We start from the raw sequence: 20,055 nt of genomic DNA on the forward strand, positions 1-20,055 counted from the left end.
TCAAATTGACAAGAGGGAGTTTGAGTATATATGATATGATTAAACGGGTCCATTATATATGATATAGTTGACATGATATATGAGATACATTAATTGGAGGAAAAGGATATAAATATGATTTATATCTAGTGAAGGCGAAGAGAACTATAGTTTATATGTTGCATATGATGTGATATTAAAACTATAGGTTATAAATATAATATGATTATATTTATTTATAATTAAACAATTATAAGATAATTGTTGGTAGTTTTTCTCCATAACTGTATGTGATAGTGGGAGGTTGCATTCAGTTTTCATAACTGAAGGATAAAATGAAAATAGTTTTTGTTTTGCAATGAGATCGGACAATCGCTTCACGAATAGTACACTGCCTATCGTCTAGCTAACGAGAGCATACACGATAGCTCAAGTTTTCCTAAATGATCGTGTACACGTGTAGTAGACCTAAATGATCGTATAGCTTTTTTTAAAAAAAAATGATCGCGCATAAGAGCGAGATTTCCTAAACGATCGTCTAAATGATCAGCCCCGATTACCTAAACGATCATGCACCTTTTTCTAAACGATCAAGCATCCATCTATACGATAGACACCAAATTTCTCCCACTTGCTTGGTCGTTGTAAACGATCGTAGATTCCTCCTCCCCTCTACCAAATCCAACAGAGCGCACACCTCCTAGATTCTCACTTTGAGAATACCGAGGTTACTGAGTGGTGGTGTCCTCCTTGCTGCTTGTTCGTGTAGAAGACCGTTCGGTGGTGACCGACAACAAGATATGGTGGATGATGGCCTTGGCATGCATAGCGACAGCGAGAGCTGCTGCTATTGATGAGAGCGAGAGATCAAGAGAAGAAAAGTTCTTCAAAGGTAAGTCTTTTGTCCTTTGTTATTTAATTGTTAAAAGCATGTTGTAATTTGTTTGTAGATGCATAACTTGTTGTATGTTTGTGAATACAGTATTTCTGTCACAATGAATTTGGAAAGATCTTTCTTTTGCTCATAGGTCCTCTTTGATAAGAATTTCCTTCATTATTTTGTAGAGCTTTTCCTTTGTGATCATCATTTTGTGTGGTTCTTTTAAAATTTGAATAATTAGAACGACCACCATGAAAATAATAATTATTCCTTCCTTTGCCACGGTTACGACCTCAACCATGACCACGATTATGACCTCAACCACGATTATTATTTAAATTCACAACATTCACTTAAGAGAATGTTGTTGTTCTAGTTGGTCGAGATTCATGATTTTTCATCTACGATTATTAAAATTTATAATATTCATTTCAGGGAATGTTGTTGTTCTAGTTGATTGAGATTCATATTTTTTTTTAATCAATAACTCGTTATTTCATTCAGCCACGAGAAGACATCAGATGAGTGCAAAATATTTTTTTAAAAAAATTTATCTCGATATTGCTACTGTAGGAGCATATCCGAAATGTAGAAAAATTTCTTCTCTAACATATCGATTTAAAATTTTGGAGCCTCAAGTACATCCATTTACGATGAGCTTTATGGGAAAAAAAATGTTTTCTGTGATCACATTTTTATGGCATCCATGTGTATTTTGGCATCAAGCACTAACGATAATTATTACAATTAATATTAAATGCTATAAATTCTAATTTTATGATATTTTTCATAGTAACACTATTACAAAATATTATATTTATATTAGAAATTTAATATATATATCGAATAGGGTTATTTTTAAATATAGAAAATAAACCAAAATATTTACAAAATATAGCAAAATTTTAAAACTATCAATGATAGACGCTGATAGGACGCTGATAAACTTCTATCAGTATTTATCAATGATATTGATAGACAATGATAGAAGTCTATCAGCATTTATCATTGATTGTTCTAAAATTTTGCTATATCTTGTAAATATTTTCAACAGTTTTACCATTTGAAATAATTTTCGAATATTTAAAAAAAACATTTAATTTATTATTATAACAAAGAGAGAAAAACCGACATACTTTTAGGACCTACCTTCAGCAGGAGAAATGAAAGAAGCTCGTGTGTGGTATGAACTTAATGAGCATAACGGGAACATGGATACCAATAAAATATAATATTAAAATAAATATAATATAATATAATAATAAAATAAATAAATATTAAAATAAATTAAACATAATATATAAATTAACAAAATATAAAATAAGAAATTTTTTTTTCTAAATTCTCCACTTTCTCTAATTTTCATGGAATTTGTCAAATGTATGTCTTCCAAAACCCACTAAATGCCACTATAGGGAATTTAGCAAGTAGGAGGTGGGTAACATGCACACTAATAATGTGCAATGTTGAAACACATGGACAATACTCTTGAAAATGGGGCATGACACGTGGAAGATAGCCACTAAATATCTAATGAACATCTATTATCATAATGTTTTGTAATATTAGCTTAGAATAGTTGTATTATTATGAATATTATAATAATAAATATATGCTCATTGCTTAGTGTTCTAAAACCATGTGTCACCCTTCATGTTGTCCATGTGCCTTATAGTTATTGATGTTTGGTGTCCATGTAAGTTCACCAAATGCCATTTTGCCTATAAATAGTGGCATTTGGTGGATCTTAAAATTACATATATGTTGGTGAGAATTCAACTTCAAAATTCCACTAATTTACCAATTATCCAATTTTATAATTTTAGTTATTTTATGTTTTTAGTTATTTAATTTTATATTATATTATATATATTTAAGATTATTATATAAATATATTAATATATTATATTTTTGGTGGAATTGGTGTCCTAATTCTCCTGATAGTCTCGTAGTTTGTAAATACTTTGTAAACATATTGTTATTAATAAAATAAGGGTTATTTTATAAGCATTAACTCAATCCAATAAACTAAAATCCAACATTATTTTTGTTGGGGTTTGTGCCCTAAAGTCTCGTGTCCTATAGTTTGTAAACAACTTTGTACGAACACCTGTGATGTATAATATAAATGATATTTACTTCACTACTTGACTTTGCACATTTAGATGTTTTTTATTTTACCACAAATCAATAAACTTAATATCCCTTGTTACCTGTATGTAAGTTAAGCAGGTATATGGTGACATACAAGTGGATCATGTCTTAAGTGATAACTAAAATGGTCTGTAGTATATGGATATAGGAGGAAAACTTTATCCTGGTAATGCTACGGATGCGACCACTTTGTGGAATGGTCAGAAGTGTTGTGACTTGTCACAGATGGTCTGATCTTAATAATTCGTGTAGAGGACATGCGAGCGGGGGTGTCCTATTCAAAGAGTTTGTATAAGACCTGACCATGAAGTGTTAACGTCTCGTCATATAACACCGTTCATGATTGAGACTTCACTTAACTAGGATGACCATAGGTAACATGACCTCAATCTTGAGTGAGTTGGGAACTCCTGCCATTGAGGGTGGTCCTTTGATTTGCATGGGTACGAGTGGCCAGAACGGCGACTCAAAACTACCATTTTGGGGATTCGTCTGATTTGGGAGCTGAGAACTCAGCTTCACAAGATGAAGTTCACTCCTTCCCTAAAGTAGGGCTAAGTAGATAGATTGCTCTCTTAAGGGTTGATCCCGGAGATGATCGATGTGGCGTCATGCACCTTCTCATGGCCCGAGAGGTTTCACACATAGTAGGACTATATTGTATTGTTCATTAGAGGGATCAATGATACTTAAGGAGGAAGATGTAATTACAGGGGCAAAACAGTAAATTGGTCTACTGTAATTACGAGCATCTGTGAAGGGTCATCGTACTGATGATTGGTTATATCCAATGGATATAGAAATATATCTATGACAAGAAGAGTTCAACTGTCGGTCTTTAATGGAGTGTATGACAGTTGACGGATGGTAGATATCGTGACTAAAGAATTTAGTCAGCTATTCACGTACCATTAGAGCTTCGAGCCATAGGTCCATAAGGTCCCCTTAGTAGCTTGAATACAAGTTGAAAACCAGTTTTTTGGTCAATTTGAAATGTTCGAATTGACAAGAGGGAGTTCGATTATATATGATATAATTAAACGAGTTAATTAAATATGATATAATTAACTTTATATATGTGATACATTAATTTGGAAGAAATTGGATATAAATATGATTTATATCTAGTATAGAAAAATATTATAATTAATATATGATATTAATTTATATATTATGAATATGATAAGATCACATTCATTGGACGGTTGTAAAGGAAATGGGAAGGCGCCTCTTCTGTTCTAAATAACGGATGAGTGCATTATAAATAGCAGACGGTGTGTTGATCTCAACGTGCACGGACATTGTGAAAAGATAGTATCATCATTTAGAAAATTAGAGCCTATACGATAGTGACTGCACAATCGCTTACATATACGATATTGCTAAACAATCGCATACCTATTACACCATCGCGCGGTATTATCTAAACGATCGTTTGGACGATCGCTTATTTAACTCTTGGTATTTACTAAGCCGTCGTATAGACGATTGCTTAGTTTTTTCCTACGCGATTGTTTGTACGATTGCTCACCCTTTTCCTACTCGATCGTTTAGACGATCACTTACTTGTCCTACACAATCATATACTTCACATAAACGATCAAGCATTTTGTCTATGCGATAGACGATCGCATCTTCCACTTGCTTGATTATTGTGTACGATCTCTCTTCCTCCTTCCCTCTACCAAATCCCAACAAAGCCCACACTTTGGATTCTCACTCCAAGAATACTGAGGGCTCTAAATGGTGTTGTCTTCTCCGTTTCCTTTTGTCCGAGTGGTGATTGTTTGAGGTAAACGGTTGAGCTTTAGATTCGCTATGAAGAATAAATCTTCATCTGGTATGATTTCTCGATCTCTTTAGCATTATGAAAGTATGTTTGTATGTATATGCGATAATTCTATCACAATGAATTGGAAAGATCCGCTTCCGCTCGTAGGTACTATTGAATAAGAGTTCCTTCAATCTTATATAACTTAGCATGTATGGGAGACATACAAGTGAATCATGCCTCAAATGATAACCTAAATGGTTTGTAGTATATAGATAAAGGAAGGATACCTTATCCTTGTGACACTATGAATATGACCCGCTTTGTAGATGTTACAAGTGTTGTAAAGTGCTACAAATGGTCTGATTCTAACCATTCATGTGGAGACATGTAAGCGATGGTATCTTATGCAAAGAGTTTGTATAAAACTGAACCATGAAATGATTAGTCTCTTTATATAACGCCGTTCATAATTGAGACTTACATTTCATTAGGATGACCATAGGTGACATGACCTTAATTCTGAGTGAGTTGGGAACTTCTGCCAATGAGGGCGGCCCTTTGATTTGCATGGGTGAGAATAACCAGATTGCCGACTAAAAAAGTCTACCATCTTGGGGATTCATCTGATTGAGGAGCTGTGAACTCAACTACACAAGACAGAATTCACTTCTTCCCCAAAGTTGGGGTAAGTAGATAAATTGCTCTTTTGGGGGCTAATTCTGGGTCTTGAACGTAGTGGTCACACTCTCTCTCGAGAAGAGAGGACTCATAGTAGGACTATGACTTATTATTCATTAGAGGAATCAGTGATACTTATGGATTAAATGTAACTACAGAATTGGCCCAGTTGTACTTACGAATGATTTTGTGAAGAGTCACCGCACTATTGATTGGTTATATAGACACAGAAATATATCTGTAGTACGAATAGTGCAATTATCGGTCTTTAGTGGAATGCCCGGCAGTTAAAAGATGGTAGATTTCATGATTAAAGAGTTTAGTCAATTATTCACGTACCGTTGGAGCTTCAAGCTACAGGTCCATAAAGTCCCCTTGGTAGCTCAATGAGTTCAAATTGAGAATTAGATTTTGGGTTAGTTTGAAGTGTTCAAATTAACAAGAGGAAATTTGATTATATATGATATGATTAAATTGATTCAATTATATGTGATATAATTGATATGATGCATTTGATACATTATTAATTGGAGGAATTAATATGAATGTGATTTATATTAAATGCCATAAAAAAGAAAAAGAAATATGGTTTATATGTTGCATATGATGCAATATTGAAACTATTGGTTATAAATATAATATGATAAGTTAGTTATTATATTTATTTATAATATATTAATTATATGATAATTAATTATTCTTTTTCTTCAATAACTGACTTGAGTAGGAGGTTATGCACGGTTTATGGTAACTGTGAGATAAAAAGAAAAATGGTTTTCCAAATCAGATGATTCATTTAATATATTGTTTTCACAAAAGGAAAAGCTATCGAGTAAAAGAGTTTTACTAAACGATAGTTTCTCACAGCCTAAACGATCAAGTATCGAGTTTATTATATGATAGCTACTCGTTGCTATACGATCGAGTAGGAAGTCTATACGATAGACTTCTTCTTCTACACGATTGAGTATCAAGTCTATACGATAGACTTCCTTCCTTTGTCGCATACTCGATCATTTACTTGATCATTTACCTCATTCATTCCTCTATCCAAAGTCATACAAAGCCCATAACTTCTGGATTTTCACACTAAGAGTACCAAGGTAACTCTTGCGGTGGCGTTCTTATTCCGTTCGAGACTCGAGGATCGAGTTGCACTCAATAGTGATCGAGGATTCTTTAGTTTGTGCCGTTGGTTATTCTGTTCGTTGCATTCGAGTTCTTCTTTGGAGGTGTTGTTGATTGATCGAGGGAATATTAGAAGAAGAAGTTTTTTAAAGGTATTGTATTCTCGATCCTTTGGGTTTAGATAAAGAAGCATACTTGTAATTTATTGTTTATGCATAATCTCTTCCATCCAATAAACAAAGATCCATGATTATCGTTGTAACTTAAACATGTCTGTGGAGGCATACAAGTAGATCGTGGTTTAAGTGATAACCTAAATGGTCTGTAGTATATGGATAAGGAGGGATACCTTATCCTAGTGACATTACGAGTGTGGCCTACTTTGTAGATGTTACAAATGTTGTAAAGTGCTACAAATGATCTGATACTGATCATTCATCTATTAGACATGTGAACGGGGTATTCTATATAAAGGAGTTTGTATAAGACCAAACCATGAAATGATTAGCCTCATTATATAACGTCATTCATAATTGAGACTTTCATTTCACCAGGATGACCATAGGTAACATGACCTTAAACCTGAGTGAGTTGTGAATTCCTGCCTATGAGGGTAGTCATTTGATTTTCATGGGTGAGAGTGGCCAGATCGCCGACTCAACAAGCTTACCATTTTAGGGATTCATCTGATTGGGGAGCTAAGAACTCAGCTACACAAGATGGAATTCACTCATTCTCCGAAGTTGGGGTAAGTAGATACATTGCTCCCTTAAAGACTGATTCTGGGGCTTGAACAATGTGATGTCACACCTTCTCTTAGCCTGAGAAGGGTTTAGTCATATTAGGACTATATCTATTGTTCATTAGAGGAATCAGTGGTACTTAAGGAGTTAGATGTAACTACAAAGGAAAACGGTAATTTGGCCCAGTTCTACTTAGGAGCGATTTGTGAAGGGTCATCTCGCTGTTGATTGGTTATATCCAATGGACACAAAAATATATCTGTAGTGCGAAGAGTGCAATTGTTAGTCTTTACTGCAATGCTCGATAGTTAACAGATAGTGGATAATATGATTAAAGAGTTTAGTTAGTTATTCACGTATCATTGGAGCTTCAAGCTACAGGTCCATAAAGTTCCCTTAGTAACTCAATGGATTCAGGTTGAGAATCAGTTTTTGGGTTAGTTTGAAAAGTTCAAATTAACAAGAGGGAATTTGATTATATATGATATAATTAAATTAATTCAATTATATATGATATAATTGATATGATGTGTTTGATACATTATTATTTGATTGGGGAAATTAATATAAATATGATTTATATTAAATGCCATAAAAAGAGAAAAAGAACTATGGTTTATATATTGTACATGATGCAATATTAAAACTATAAGTTATAAATATAATATGATAAGTTAGTTATTGTATTTATTTATAATTTATTAATTATGAGATGTTTGGGCCCGATTCGATGTTGTTTTAATTCCCGAAAAGGACCGCAAAGCAAAAGAAAATTTATAAATATCGAACTACTCCTATTACTACTAAAAAGTAGCAATAGTGGTAAGTCTGAGTCGACCCACAGAGAAGCACGATTGGTTTCGTTGAGTTAATTTTCTTACTAGAGCGATAAATGGGAGATTTTGGTGTGGAAGAGATAATATGTGTGAAATTAAAATAAAAGGGGTAAATACAATCTAGGGAAGGAGTCTATCTAATTTCTAGAATAAGAGAGAGTTCTTACGCAATTTCTTTCATTAAGCACCTATTAATTACACTGAATCTGTCAACCTCTCAACCTATTAGAAAATCTAATAGTCCAATTAGCCAATTTTGATAAAAATCTAAATAAGCCCTAATTCAGTTTAAAATTTTTCCTTCGTAGCGACATATAAGTTAAAACTGAAAAGCATTAAGAAAGGGTTCAATTGTTGGGACATACGACAAGCTGAAAAAGATTATACTAGTGCATACATGAGTTTGGCCAGAAAAAATCTAGACCCTAAACATACGATCCTATTACTTGCAACTAAATCAATCAATGATGCATAGGCTAGAATGATTTTGCAAACAAGAATTGTCAAAAGAATTAATCAAAACTCCATTAAGATTAAAAAAAATCCAACCAAAGAATTCGCAAGATTGCAGTTAAATTAATTAAGAAACCTTCAAGAAATTAAACATAGGGCTCTTGTTCAAAGAAACTAGATAGAGATTACCTCTCAATTCATAGACAAATCTGAGATACACATTTGTTCCATTTATTACAACCCAAAATAAAAAGCGAAACTAACCTAAAGATACTGAAAATTGAAGGGAATGGACGAAAGAACGAGTTTTACTTCGACCTCAATCAATTTGGCCTCCCAAATTCGGCATATTTTGACCTAAAGAGGAAGGGGAGTATTTATAGGAAAGATCGCAGTGTTGCAACGCTGAAAACATCGTTGCAACGCTCACTTGCGAACGCGCTAACCGTATCCATCTGTCAAAGTTCACAACACGTGACGCTGTAAAGCAACGTTGCAACGCTGCACATTCTGCCTTAGAGCGTCAGGGTAGAGCGTTGCAATGCTATGACAGTACAGTGGCAATTTCGTAATTTTCACTGTTTTGAATTCTGGCTGCTCAAATCACCACCAAATTGCTTCAAATCAGTCCCGCTTGTCTCCGATTTCTTAGTTCTACCTCCTCGGTGCATGATACCTACAAAATAAGACAATAAACATATAAAATCCATTAATGAGCCTAAATTAAGCTAAGAATAATAACTCTTTTTTAGAGCTAATATGAGATAATTAAATTTCTTTTTCTTCAATAACCACCCTTAGTGGGTGGTTAGACGGTTTTATGGCTAAGTGGGATAAAGAAAAAAAATGATTTTTTTATTCATTCTACAACACGACGACTGATCAGATCACTATCGAGTGACTACACGATTGACTATTAAGTTTACTATGATAGTACTCTTTACTAAACGATCGAGCGTCAAGTCTATGCGATAAACTTCCATTTGCTATACGATTCTTCTGTCCAATACTCGATTGTTTACTCCAATCTTTCCCTCTATCCAAAATCAGTCAGAGCCCACAACTCTTGGATTCTCACACCGAGAATACCAAGGTAATCTTGTGGTGGTGTCTAGTTCTGTTTGAGGATCGAGTTATATTCGTTGTTGATGTTCGAGGGAGTTTGAGTTCCTATTTGTTGTGTTCGAGTTTGATCGAGGAAAATACGTGAAGAAAGAGTTCTTCAAAGGTATTGTCAGTCTATCTTTTGTTTTTTTAAGAAGCATGCTATAATTTATCTATAATGCATAATTGTTTCTGTATGATTGTAAATGTTTGAATTCTTTCACAATGGAGTTTAAAACGATCCGCTTCTGCTCAAAGGTCCTCTTTAATTAGATTTCCTTCAAAAAGATCCCTGTATCTTGTGGAAAAATTTGAAAGAGAGGTATGATCATAAAAAAAACAGTTATTCGTCCTAAAGCTCGTTATGAGTGGATGCACTTGAGGCTACATGATTTCAAATCAGTAAGTGATTACAACTCCGCATTATTAAAATCATTTCAAAATTATTGTTATGTGGAGAAAAAATTATTTATGTTGATATGTTAAAGAAGACATTTTCTACATTTCATATCTTGAATATGCTCCTATAGCAGCAATAATGAGAGAAAGGTTTTAAACAGTATTCTAAATTAATTTCATGTCTTCTCGTGGCCGAAAAAAATAAAGAGTTATTGATGAAAAATCATGAATCTTGACCAACCGAAACAACACTATTCCCTGAAGTGAATGTTGTGAATTTTAATATAATCGTGGTCGATGTCGTGGTCGCGGTCAAGGTTGTGACCGTGGTGGAGGAAGAGATAATTATTATGTTCGTGGTGGTCATTTTAATCATTCAAATTTCAATAGAACCACACAAAATGATGGTCACAAGGAAAAAGCTCCACAAGATAAGAGTTCAAAAAGTGTTGAAAATATATACTTTCGATGCGGAATGACTGGGCATTGATCACGTACCTGCCTTACGTCAAAACACTTAGTTAATTTCTATCAAGACTCCTTGAAAGAGAAAACAAAAAATGTGGAAGCAAATTTTACATACCAGGATAATGATATATTTGACACATCCCATATGACAAATTTGGATGTGGCAGACTTCTTTGAATCTCCTGAAGAGAAGATTGACGTAGTTGATGGAACATCAAGTGTTTCTTTTGATTTTGAGAAATCTAGACTTAAGGTTATTGTTTTCTTTTACCTATCTTCATGTTTTTCTTGGTAACTTTTGTATATTTTAAGTGTTGTTTTTCTTATTGTAATTATTTTCTTTTAATGAAGAAACATGGATCATTTTCATATGTTGGGTGAGTAAAAAATGAGCAAAGAAGATCTATGTCTGGCAGACAGTGTAACTACACACACAATACTTACAAATAAAAATTACTTTTCTAAATTGACAATGCTGAAAGCAAAAATAAATACAATATCAGGTTCTGTAAACTTGATCGAAGGTTTTGGAAAAGTAAATATTATTTTCTCTACAGGAACAAAATTTATAATTGACAATGCATTGTTCTCTAGTCAATCAAAGAGAAAATCTTCTAAGTTTTAAAGATATACGTTGCAATGCTTATCATATTGAGACTGGTGGTAAGAATAATGTAGAATATCTATATAACATATCCACTATCTCAAATGAAAAACGTATATTGGAAGAGTTGTCTGTTTTATCTTCTGGATTATATTATACTCATATACGAGTAATTGAAACATATGCAACAGTAAACTTGAAGTTCATGAATTCAGACATATTTACAATTTGGCATAACCGATTAGGTCATCCGAATTTATAATGATGAAGAGAATTATTGAGAATTCAAATGAACATCCATTGAAGAGTAAGAAGATTCTTCAATCTAATGAATTATCATGTGATGCTTGCTTTCAAGGAAAATTGATAATTAGACCATCATCAGCTAAAGTAGGGACTAAATCACCTGCATTTTTAGAAGAATTCATGGTGATATATGTGGACCTATTAACGCACCAAGTGGACAATTTAGATATTTTATAGTATTAATAGATGCATCCAGTAGATGGTCACACGTGTGCTTATTATCAAATCGAAATCTTGCATTTGCAAGATTACTTGCTCAAATAATCAAGTTAAGAGCACAAATTCCTGATTATACAATTAAGACCATTTGTCTTGATAATACAGGTGAATTTACATCCCAAGCTTTTGATTATTATTGTATGTCAATTGGGATAAGTGTTGAACATCTCATGTTCATACACAAAATGGTTTAGTATAATCATTTATAAAATATTTGCAATTAATTGTAAGACCATTACTTATGAGAGCTAAGCTTCCTTCATCTGTATGAGGACATGCTATTTTGCATGCAACGTCACTTGTACGCATTAGGCTATTAGCTTATCATAAGTGCACGTCATTACAATTAGCTTATGGGTCATGAGCCAAATATTTCTCATATGAGAATTTTTTAGTGCGCAGTATGTGTTCCAGTTGCTCCAACACAATGCACTAAGATGGATCCTCAAAAGAGGTTAAGAATATATATTGGATATGATTCCCCATCAATTATTAAATATCTTGAACCCCTAACGGGTGATATATTTACTGCACAATTTGCTCATTGTCATTTTAATGAGACAAATTTTCCAATATTAGGGGGAGGAATTGAGAAGTTGAAAAAAGAAATTACATGAAATGTATCATTATTGTCTCATTTAGATCCCCATACAGATCAATGGGAACTTGAAGTTCAGAAAGAAATTCATTTACAAAATATAGTCAATCAATTACAAGATGCATTTATAGATGCAAAGATAGTAACTAGATCAAATATACTAGCTGCAAATGTTCCATCAAAATTGATATCTCAACACAACAAGTTGTTACTAATGAGTCTTGAATACACCAGAAGTGTGGTAGACCAGTGGGTCCAAAGATAAAAATCATCGAAAACAAAAAATAACTAATAGTAAAAAAGACTTGGTTGAGGATGTAAATACCCATGAAGAAATCCTCGACATGACTAGTGAGGAAGGTGAAATACCTAAAGATAATAGTGGGATTTCAATAAACTATGACATGTCAGGAAAAAGATAGAATTGTACTAATTTAATTATTGACAATATTTTTGCGTATAATATTACTCTTGATATTATATCTGAAAATGAGGATCCTGAACACAAATTTGTTGAAGAATGTCGACATAGAAAAGATTAGTTTCAGTGGAAAAGAAGAAATCGAGGCAGAATTAAACTCACATTCAAAACGTCAAGTTTTTTGACAAGTAGTCTTAACATTATAAGATGTTAAACCTATAGGATACAAACGGGTATTTGTGAGGAAAAGAAATGAAAATAATGAGGTCACAATATATAAATTAAGATTAGTTGCAAAAGTTTTTCACAAAGACCTAGTATTGATTATGAGGAGACATGCTCTCCAGTGGTGGATGCAATTACACTAAGATATTTAATTGGTTTAACTATGTACGTATAAAAGTCTGGATATGCATCTTATGAATGTAGTTGCAATATATTTATATGGATCTCTTGATAATGATATTTATATGAGAATCCTAGGACGATTTAAAGTACTTGAAACATATACATCAAATTCCCGGGAATGGTATTCAATAAAGTTATAAAGATCACTATATGGATTGAAACAATCCGGATGGATGTGGTACAATTGCCTTAGTGGATATTTATTGAAAGAAGGATATCAAAATAATTCAATATGTCCGTGTGTTTTTATAAAGAAATCACAATCAGGATTTGTTATTATAACTGTATATGTTGGTGACTTGAATATAATTGGAACTCCTTAAGAGCTTTTAAAGGAAATAGAATATCTTTGAGATGAAAGATCTCGGAAGAACAAAATTTTGTCTTGGTTTGCAAATTGAGTATTTAGTAGGTGGAGTATTTATTCAACAATCAACTTATATAGGAAAAAATTTGAAAAGATTTTATATGGACAAAGCACATCCATTAAATATTCCAATGGAAGTCCATTCATGGGACATAAGAAAAGATATATTTCAACCTCGAGAAGATAATGAAGAACTTCATGGTCCTGAAGTACTATATCTTAGGGCAAGTGATGCACTTATGTATCTTGCTAATAACAGAAGACCATATATTGCATTTTCAGTAAATTTATTAGCTAGGTATAGTTCTTCTACAACAAAAAGACATAATTAAGCGTATACTTCGTTATCTCCAAGGAACAATCGATATGGGTTTGTTTTATTCAAATAAATCAAATATTGATCTAGTTGGTTATGCAGATTCTGGATATTTATCTGATCCACACAAAACTATATCTCAAACAGGTTATCTGTTCACATGTGGAGGAACTGCTATATCATGGCGATAGGTGAAATAGACTATAATGGCCACTTCCTCAAATCATGCTAAAATTCTTACAATTCATGAGACTAGTCGAGAATATGTATAACTAAGGTCAACGACTTAGCATATTCGTAAAATGTGTGGTTTGTCTTCTAATAAAAATCTTCCAACAATATTATACGGAAACAACACAGCTTGCATGACCCAAATCAAATGAGGATATTTTAAAAGAGATAAAACAAAACATATTTCACCGAATCTTTTCTACACTCATGATCTTGAAGAAAATGGAGACATCACTATACAACAAATTTGTTCGCATGATAACATGACAAACTTATTTACAAAGGCATTACCAACTGCAACTTTTGAAAAATTGGTGCAAGTGATGTTTTTGTGAGGGGAAGTAAATATATTTTATTCTTTTAGGAGTATGTATTATATGAAATATGTACTATTTTTCTTAGATTTTTTCTCATTGGATTTTTTTAGTAAGGTTTTAACAAGACATATATATATATATATATATATATATATATATATATATTATATATATATATATATATATATAAGCATCTAAAGAGAGTATTATGAATATAATAATAATAAATAGATGTCCATTGTTTAGTGTTCTAAAGCCATGTGTCACTCTTCATATTGTCCATGTGCCTTGTAATTATTCATGTTTGCATTTTGCCTATAAATAATGACATTTGGTGGATCTTAAAATTACATATACATTGGTGAGAATTCAACTTCAAAATTCCGCTAAATTACATGTCATCCTATTTTATAATTTTAGTTGTTTTATTTTATATTATATTTTATATATATAATATTTTCTCCATACTCATATTTTTGTTGTGCTCCTCAATTTCATAACAGCATAAAAATTCTCAAAGTTTGATTTTTTTTTTTTTTTTTTATGATTTCCGAAAACCCAAGAATATGAATTCACACTGTAATATAAAAAATTTAAATCTGTGTACATCAACCAATACAAAATAAATAAAAGCTCTATAATTATATATTATTTTCTTAAAAATATAACTATACCATCAATTACGGAGACGAAGAAATCCTAAAAGAAAAAATCTCTGCGAAAATGTCGGACCCGAATCGATTATTTAAGGCGGCTAATACACCAGAGCGACGGCAACGGCGAGAAGAGTGGCGGAGAAGGCAGAGGCTCGCAGCGATGTGGCAGCGTTGGGAGGTGGAGGAGCGGTGGTAGGAGACGGAGTTGAAGGGATGATGTCAGATGGAGGCGAGGCGATTGAGGACGGAGGTGTGGTGGCGCCGGCGGTGACGTTGACGGCGAGCTTCTGACCGAGGCTGCAGTGGCCGGAGAATGCGCAGATGAAGAAATGTTCGCCGGGTTCGGAGAGAATGATTCTGACCGGCGGGTTGGGGGAAACAGAGATCGGCGATTCGCCGTTGCAGCTGGTGAAATTGTCCTTCGTTACCTTCGCCACGTTGTGTCTTTGAATCACGAAGTTGAATTCTGCAAATGTTCGCCGGAGAAGAAGATGAGGCTTAAACTTCAGTATGTAATATTCAAACGTTTTGGGGTAAATTTATAATTTTAAAAGTAAAATTCAAAAGTTCAGGACTTGATTTATAATTTTAAAAGAATTGTTCTTTTTTTAAATATAACGAGATTCTCTAGTTTTTAAATAAATAAAATATTACATTAAAAAAATTCGACTTAAACCTAGTTGAATTAATTAATACATAGCCATTTAAAAAAAAAATTAAGCTTAATTTTTTCTCAATCTTTTATTATGATTGTCATATTCCAAAAGAGTCGAATTCTTAATCAAATTCTAAATTGTAAAAATAAGAGTTCAAAAACTACTTTTAAAAGTTTGAAATTTTGATTTTGTTTTTAAAAATATATGTAAAAAGTAGACAACAAAGAAAAAAAATTAAAAGTGGTAGGATATTTGTAGAAAAAAATAAAAAAGGTTACCAAATAGGGTCTCAAAAATAAAAATTGAAAGGAGCATTTATAAATTTAGTTTTCAAAAACTTAAAAAAAAAAAAAAAAATCTAATAGTTACCGCCTTTGATGATTTTAAAAATTAAGTTAATAGATACCACTTTTACCTCTAAATTTAAAAATCAAGTCAAATTTTAAGAATTAAAAAAACAGTTTTAAAAAAGTTGTTATTAATTTTTAGAATTTAATTAAGAATTTAACTATTATATTTAAAAACGAGATAAATTATTATAAAAAATTTGGATGAAATAAACTTAATTTTCAAAAATAAAAATAATCAAATGATTATCGAACGAAATCTATACAACTATTTAAATATTATGTTATTTATTAAAAAGTCCGAGATTCTTAAACTAAATAGGTAATAAAATCTAGCCACCAAACTTATAATTTAACCTAATTTAAGATTTGAGTTACGTTTTTATTTAATTTATTATCCAATCTATAGGATAGAAGGATTATATATATATAAGGTCAGAAGGTAAAATTTTATTCTTACCGAGAACATCTCCGACGACGAAGGTTTTGCCCTGAGCCCACGAGTCGTAGAAGGTGGGACTGGTAGGGATATTCCATCCGAACGAGTCTCCGACGACGTACGTCATGGGTTCTCGAGACGGAGCAGGCGACGGGACAGGTGACGACGGAGAGGAACTAGGTGACGGAGAAGGTGACCGACCGGAAGAGGATGGTTCGGGAGCGAGAGAGGGAGTGGGGACGGAAGCGGGAACAGGGACGGCGGAGGGTGACGGAGAACTAGGCTGCGGTGCCGGAGAAGATGTTGCTGGTCTCACGGTGATGGACAACTTTTGGCCATTGCTGCAATGGCCGGGGAAGGAGCAGATGAAGTGGTGGTCGCCGGCGGAAGTGAGTGTGATCCTCGCCGGACTGTTGTTCTCAACGGAGATGGGATTGCTGCCATTGCAAGAATCGGAAGCACTTTTTGTCACTTCTGTTACGTCATGTCGTCCGCTTGCAAAGTTGAAAACTGCAAAGAAAAAATCAAACTACTTTCAACTACATGTCGTTTCCCCAATTTTTTCCAAACTATTTTAGTAATTTTATTATGAACAAACTTAGGTGCAGTTGCACCTATCTATGTTGTAGTCCCTGCTCCACCCAATTAAAATCATCTCCACATTTTCTTTAAAAAATAAATAAATAAATAATTATTTTTTATTGAATTATGTAAAAAGATGGATAGCATATTATCTAGATGTAGTATCATTTTCTAAAATATAATAGGTCAAAGTATCAATTTCTTCCCTACTTTGTGTTTTGTTTTTATTTCACTGATTTTCAAAAGTTCTAACTTTCTTAAAAGTAGTTGTACTAACGATTTAATTTCAAGAAATTCTTATAAATTGAAAAATTTTAAAAAGTATTTACACTTTATAGCAAAAAGTTCTATAAATACTTTGTATATTTTAAATTTGTTTGCTACTAAATGTAAATAATTTAAAAATGTTCCTTTAATTCCTCTATTTTTAAATTTATAATAATTTAATCCTTAAATTTGAATGAGTAACAATTTATTTCATATACTTTAAAGTTGTGTAACAATTTTTTTGGAAAGAAAATTTTATCAATTTAGTCCCCATCTTATAAATTTTCTTCAATATTTATTGTTATCTTTTATTATGTAACTACTTTATCCTTGTAGTTTATTAAAAAAAATTGATTTCCAATTAATTTATCAATCCACATAAGTAAGAAATTTCATTAAAACATAATAATATTTTTTATAATAAAGATTAAATTGTTACAGTTGGTAAAGTATAACATAATAATATTTTTTATAATAAAGATTAAATTGTTACAGTTGGTAAAGTATAATAATTAAATTGTTACTTATTAAAGTAAGAGACTAAATTATTAAAAAATTTAAAATAAATAGACTAAATTGTTACCCAAGTTGAATAACAAAATAATTTTAACCTTTTAGAAGATTTAATCATATAATAATAATAATATTGAATATAATAAAACCAAATTATGGAACAAACTTCAAAAAAATAATAATAATTAAACCATTTCTTCTTACCAAGAATATCTCCGACGACAAAAGTTTTTGTAGAAGCCCAATCGGAGTAGATAGTAGGATTGGGTGGGACAGTCCAACCCAACGAGTCACCGACGGTATAAGTGGCAGCGGAGGAGCACCGCCACAAAGCGGCGGCAACGAGGAGGAGGAAAATCACCGTCCGATTGAATCCCACGGCCATGATTTTGTGTTCTCAGATCTCCCTTTTGTTTAAACTCTTTGAGTAATTTTGTGCTTTTTGGTGGAAGAAAGAGGAGAGATTTTGAGTATTTATAGAGCATAGAGACTCAAACAAGGATAGAAAGTAGGCCATTGGATGGACGCCACGTGTGAAAGAAATGCACGATGGTGATTAAGCCGCCGCCGGTGTGGGTGTAGAGAAATTTGGGCTCCGCCGCGTTAGATCACTTACCAAACCATTGGTGGGAGTCTTTGACTTTGTCGCGTTGACTGGTTGGCTTTCACATGGAGAGAGGTGGGAATCGTTGACTAGTCACATTCAATTTTTTTTTAAAAAAATTATTAATAAATTTCACCTTTTATTTATCCATTTGTATTTTAAAGACAGTTTCAAACCCCTACGGAATTTGTTAATTAAAAAAAGAACCATCCTCTAATTTATAGCGAATTTCAAGGAGTGGATATTACGATATCGTGTATGTAAAACAATTTAACGAAAGACCATGTTTGTTTCGGTTAATTTACTTCTCTAAAACTTAATTAGACTTGGTACTTATTTTTTTGTATTGATTTCAAGGACAGCGATGTTTTTTAATGAAGCGAAAGGACGAAAGTCCCACAAAGGCCTATGATATGATATAGTAAAAAAAAAAAAAGTACGAAAATCGGTACGTTAAAATTAGGAAGTAACTTAATCGTTTACAAAAGGAAAGGCATTGGTATGTTCGAAATGAAATCAAATTAGCACTTCTCGAGTCGAGATAGGTCTCTCTAATAGAGTGGAGCATTTCCAAACTTCTTTTAACTTGGAAGTAAATTTCTTTGAAATCTTTCGATTACTTATATGAATATATTTAACTTATGTATTTCTTGAGATATAGAATATCGAATATATAAAAATATGGGTCATACTTATATTTGTGTAAGTTTCTATTTTAACAAATTTGAATGAAGTGGATTAAACTTAGACATTAATGGTAGAATTCGTTGAGGGTTTGAAAGATGGTAACAAAAATGGATATTGGTATTTCGAGTCTATCATCTGATCTTATTCATAAACTTTAAATAAAGTTTCGCTTTAAAAAATTCCAAATTACAAGCTAATAACGGGTATACTTGATTGATTATAAGTTGATGTAATTTTGGAATCCCAATTCACATTTATTTACTTTTTTTTAGTTATTATTATAGACTTTGATGTTAATCTTTCTACGTTTTATTTTTTTTTTCTGTAAATTGTAATAGTTTTGGGTGCATTTAGAATATTTTTCATAGGTTTAATTTTAAAAAATAAGTTATTTTAGAAAAAAATTTAAATGTTTAGCAACAATTAAAATGGATTTCATAAAAATGAATTTGTAAAATAAGTTGATTTTAGAATAAACATTTAAAATCAACATTTAGAAAAATAATAGGGTTAATCTCTTCGTAATTTCTATAATTCTTAAAATTATCCTAGTGTCAAAAAAATCATCTACTTCACTTTCATTATGTTATCATCGCTACTACTGCCTTTCGCGAACCAATTCCTATGACCACCGAGACCAACAAACTTCGACGGCCAACTCCTGACCACTACCATCGGCGACGAACTCTGACCACCACTTCCTGTGACCACCATTCAATGCCCAAATCTGTCGACGATCACCTCCGACCACCATGACTAGCGGCCATCTTTGATGACCACCACTAGTCGCCACTTCTAGTGACCAACTCCAGCCACCATCTTTAGTGGCCAACTCGGGCAATCACCTCTGTGTGACTACCATCGATGGCTCCCATTGTCTGCGGCTAATTTTAGCAACTGCCACCTCCAGCAACCTTTGTC

The 20,055-nt window shown here is 32.6% G+C and overlaps 1 protein-coding gene across 1 annotated transcript; it reads right to left on the bottom strand.

Moving 5' to 3' along the window:
• Positions 1-15,006: 15,006 nt before the first annotated feature.
• On the bottom strand, positions 15,007-18,292 carry LOC120079516 (blue copper protein-like). The gene is made up of 3 exons (XM_039033724.2): positions 18,048-18,292; positions 16,503-16,991; positions 15,007-15,505 (listed from the first exon to the last, which is right to left on the bottom strand). The coding sequence occupies exons 1-3, from the start codon at positions 18,226-18,228 to the stop codon at positions 15,138-15,140; spliced, it is 1,038 nt and encodes a 345-aa protein (XP_038889652.1). The 5' UTR covers positions 18,229-18,292; the 3' UTR covers positions 15,007-15,137.
• Positions 18,293-20,055: the final 1,763 nt, after the last annotated feature.

Source organism: Benincasa hispida, chromosome 6 (genome assembly GCF_027475165.1).
Source record: "Benincasa hispida cultivar pf3 chromosome 6, pf3_genome.v1.1, whole genome shotgun sequence".
NCBI lineage: Eukaryota > Viridiplantae > Streptophyta > Magnoliopsida > Cucurbitales > Cucurbitaceae > Benincasa > Benincasa hispida.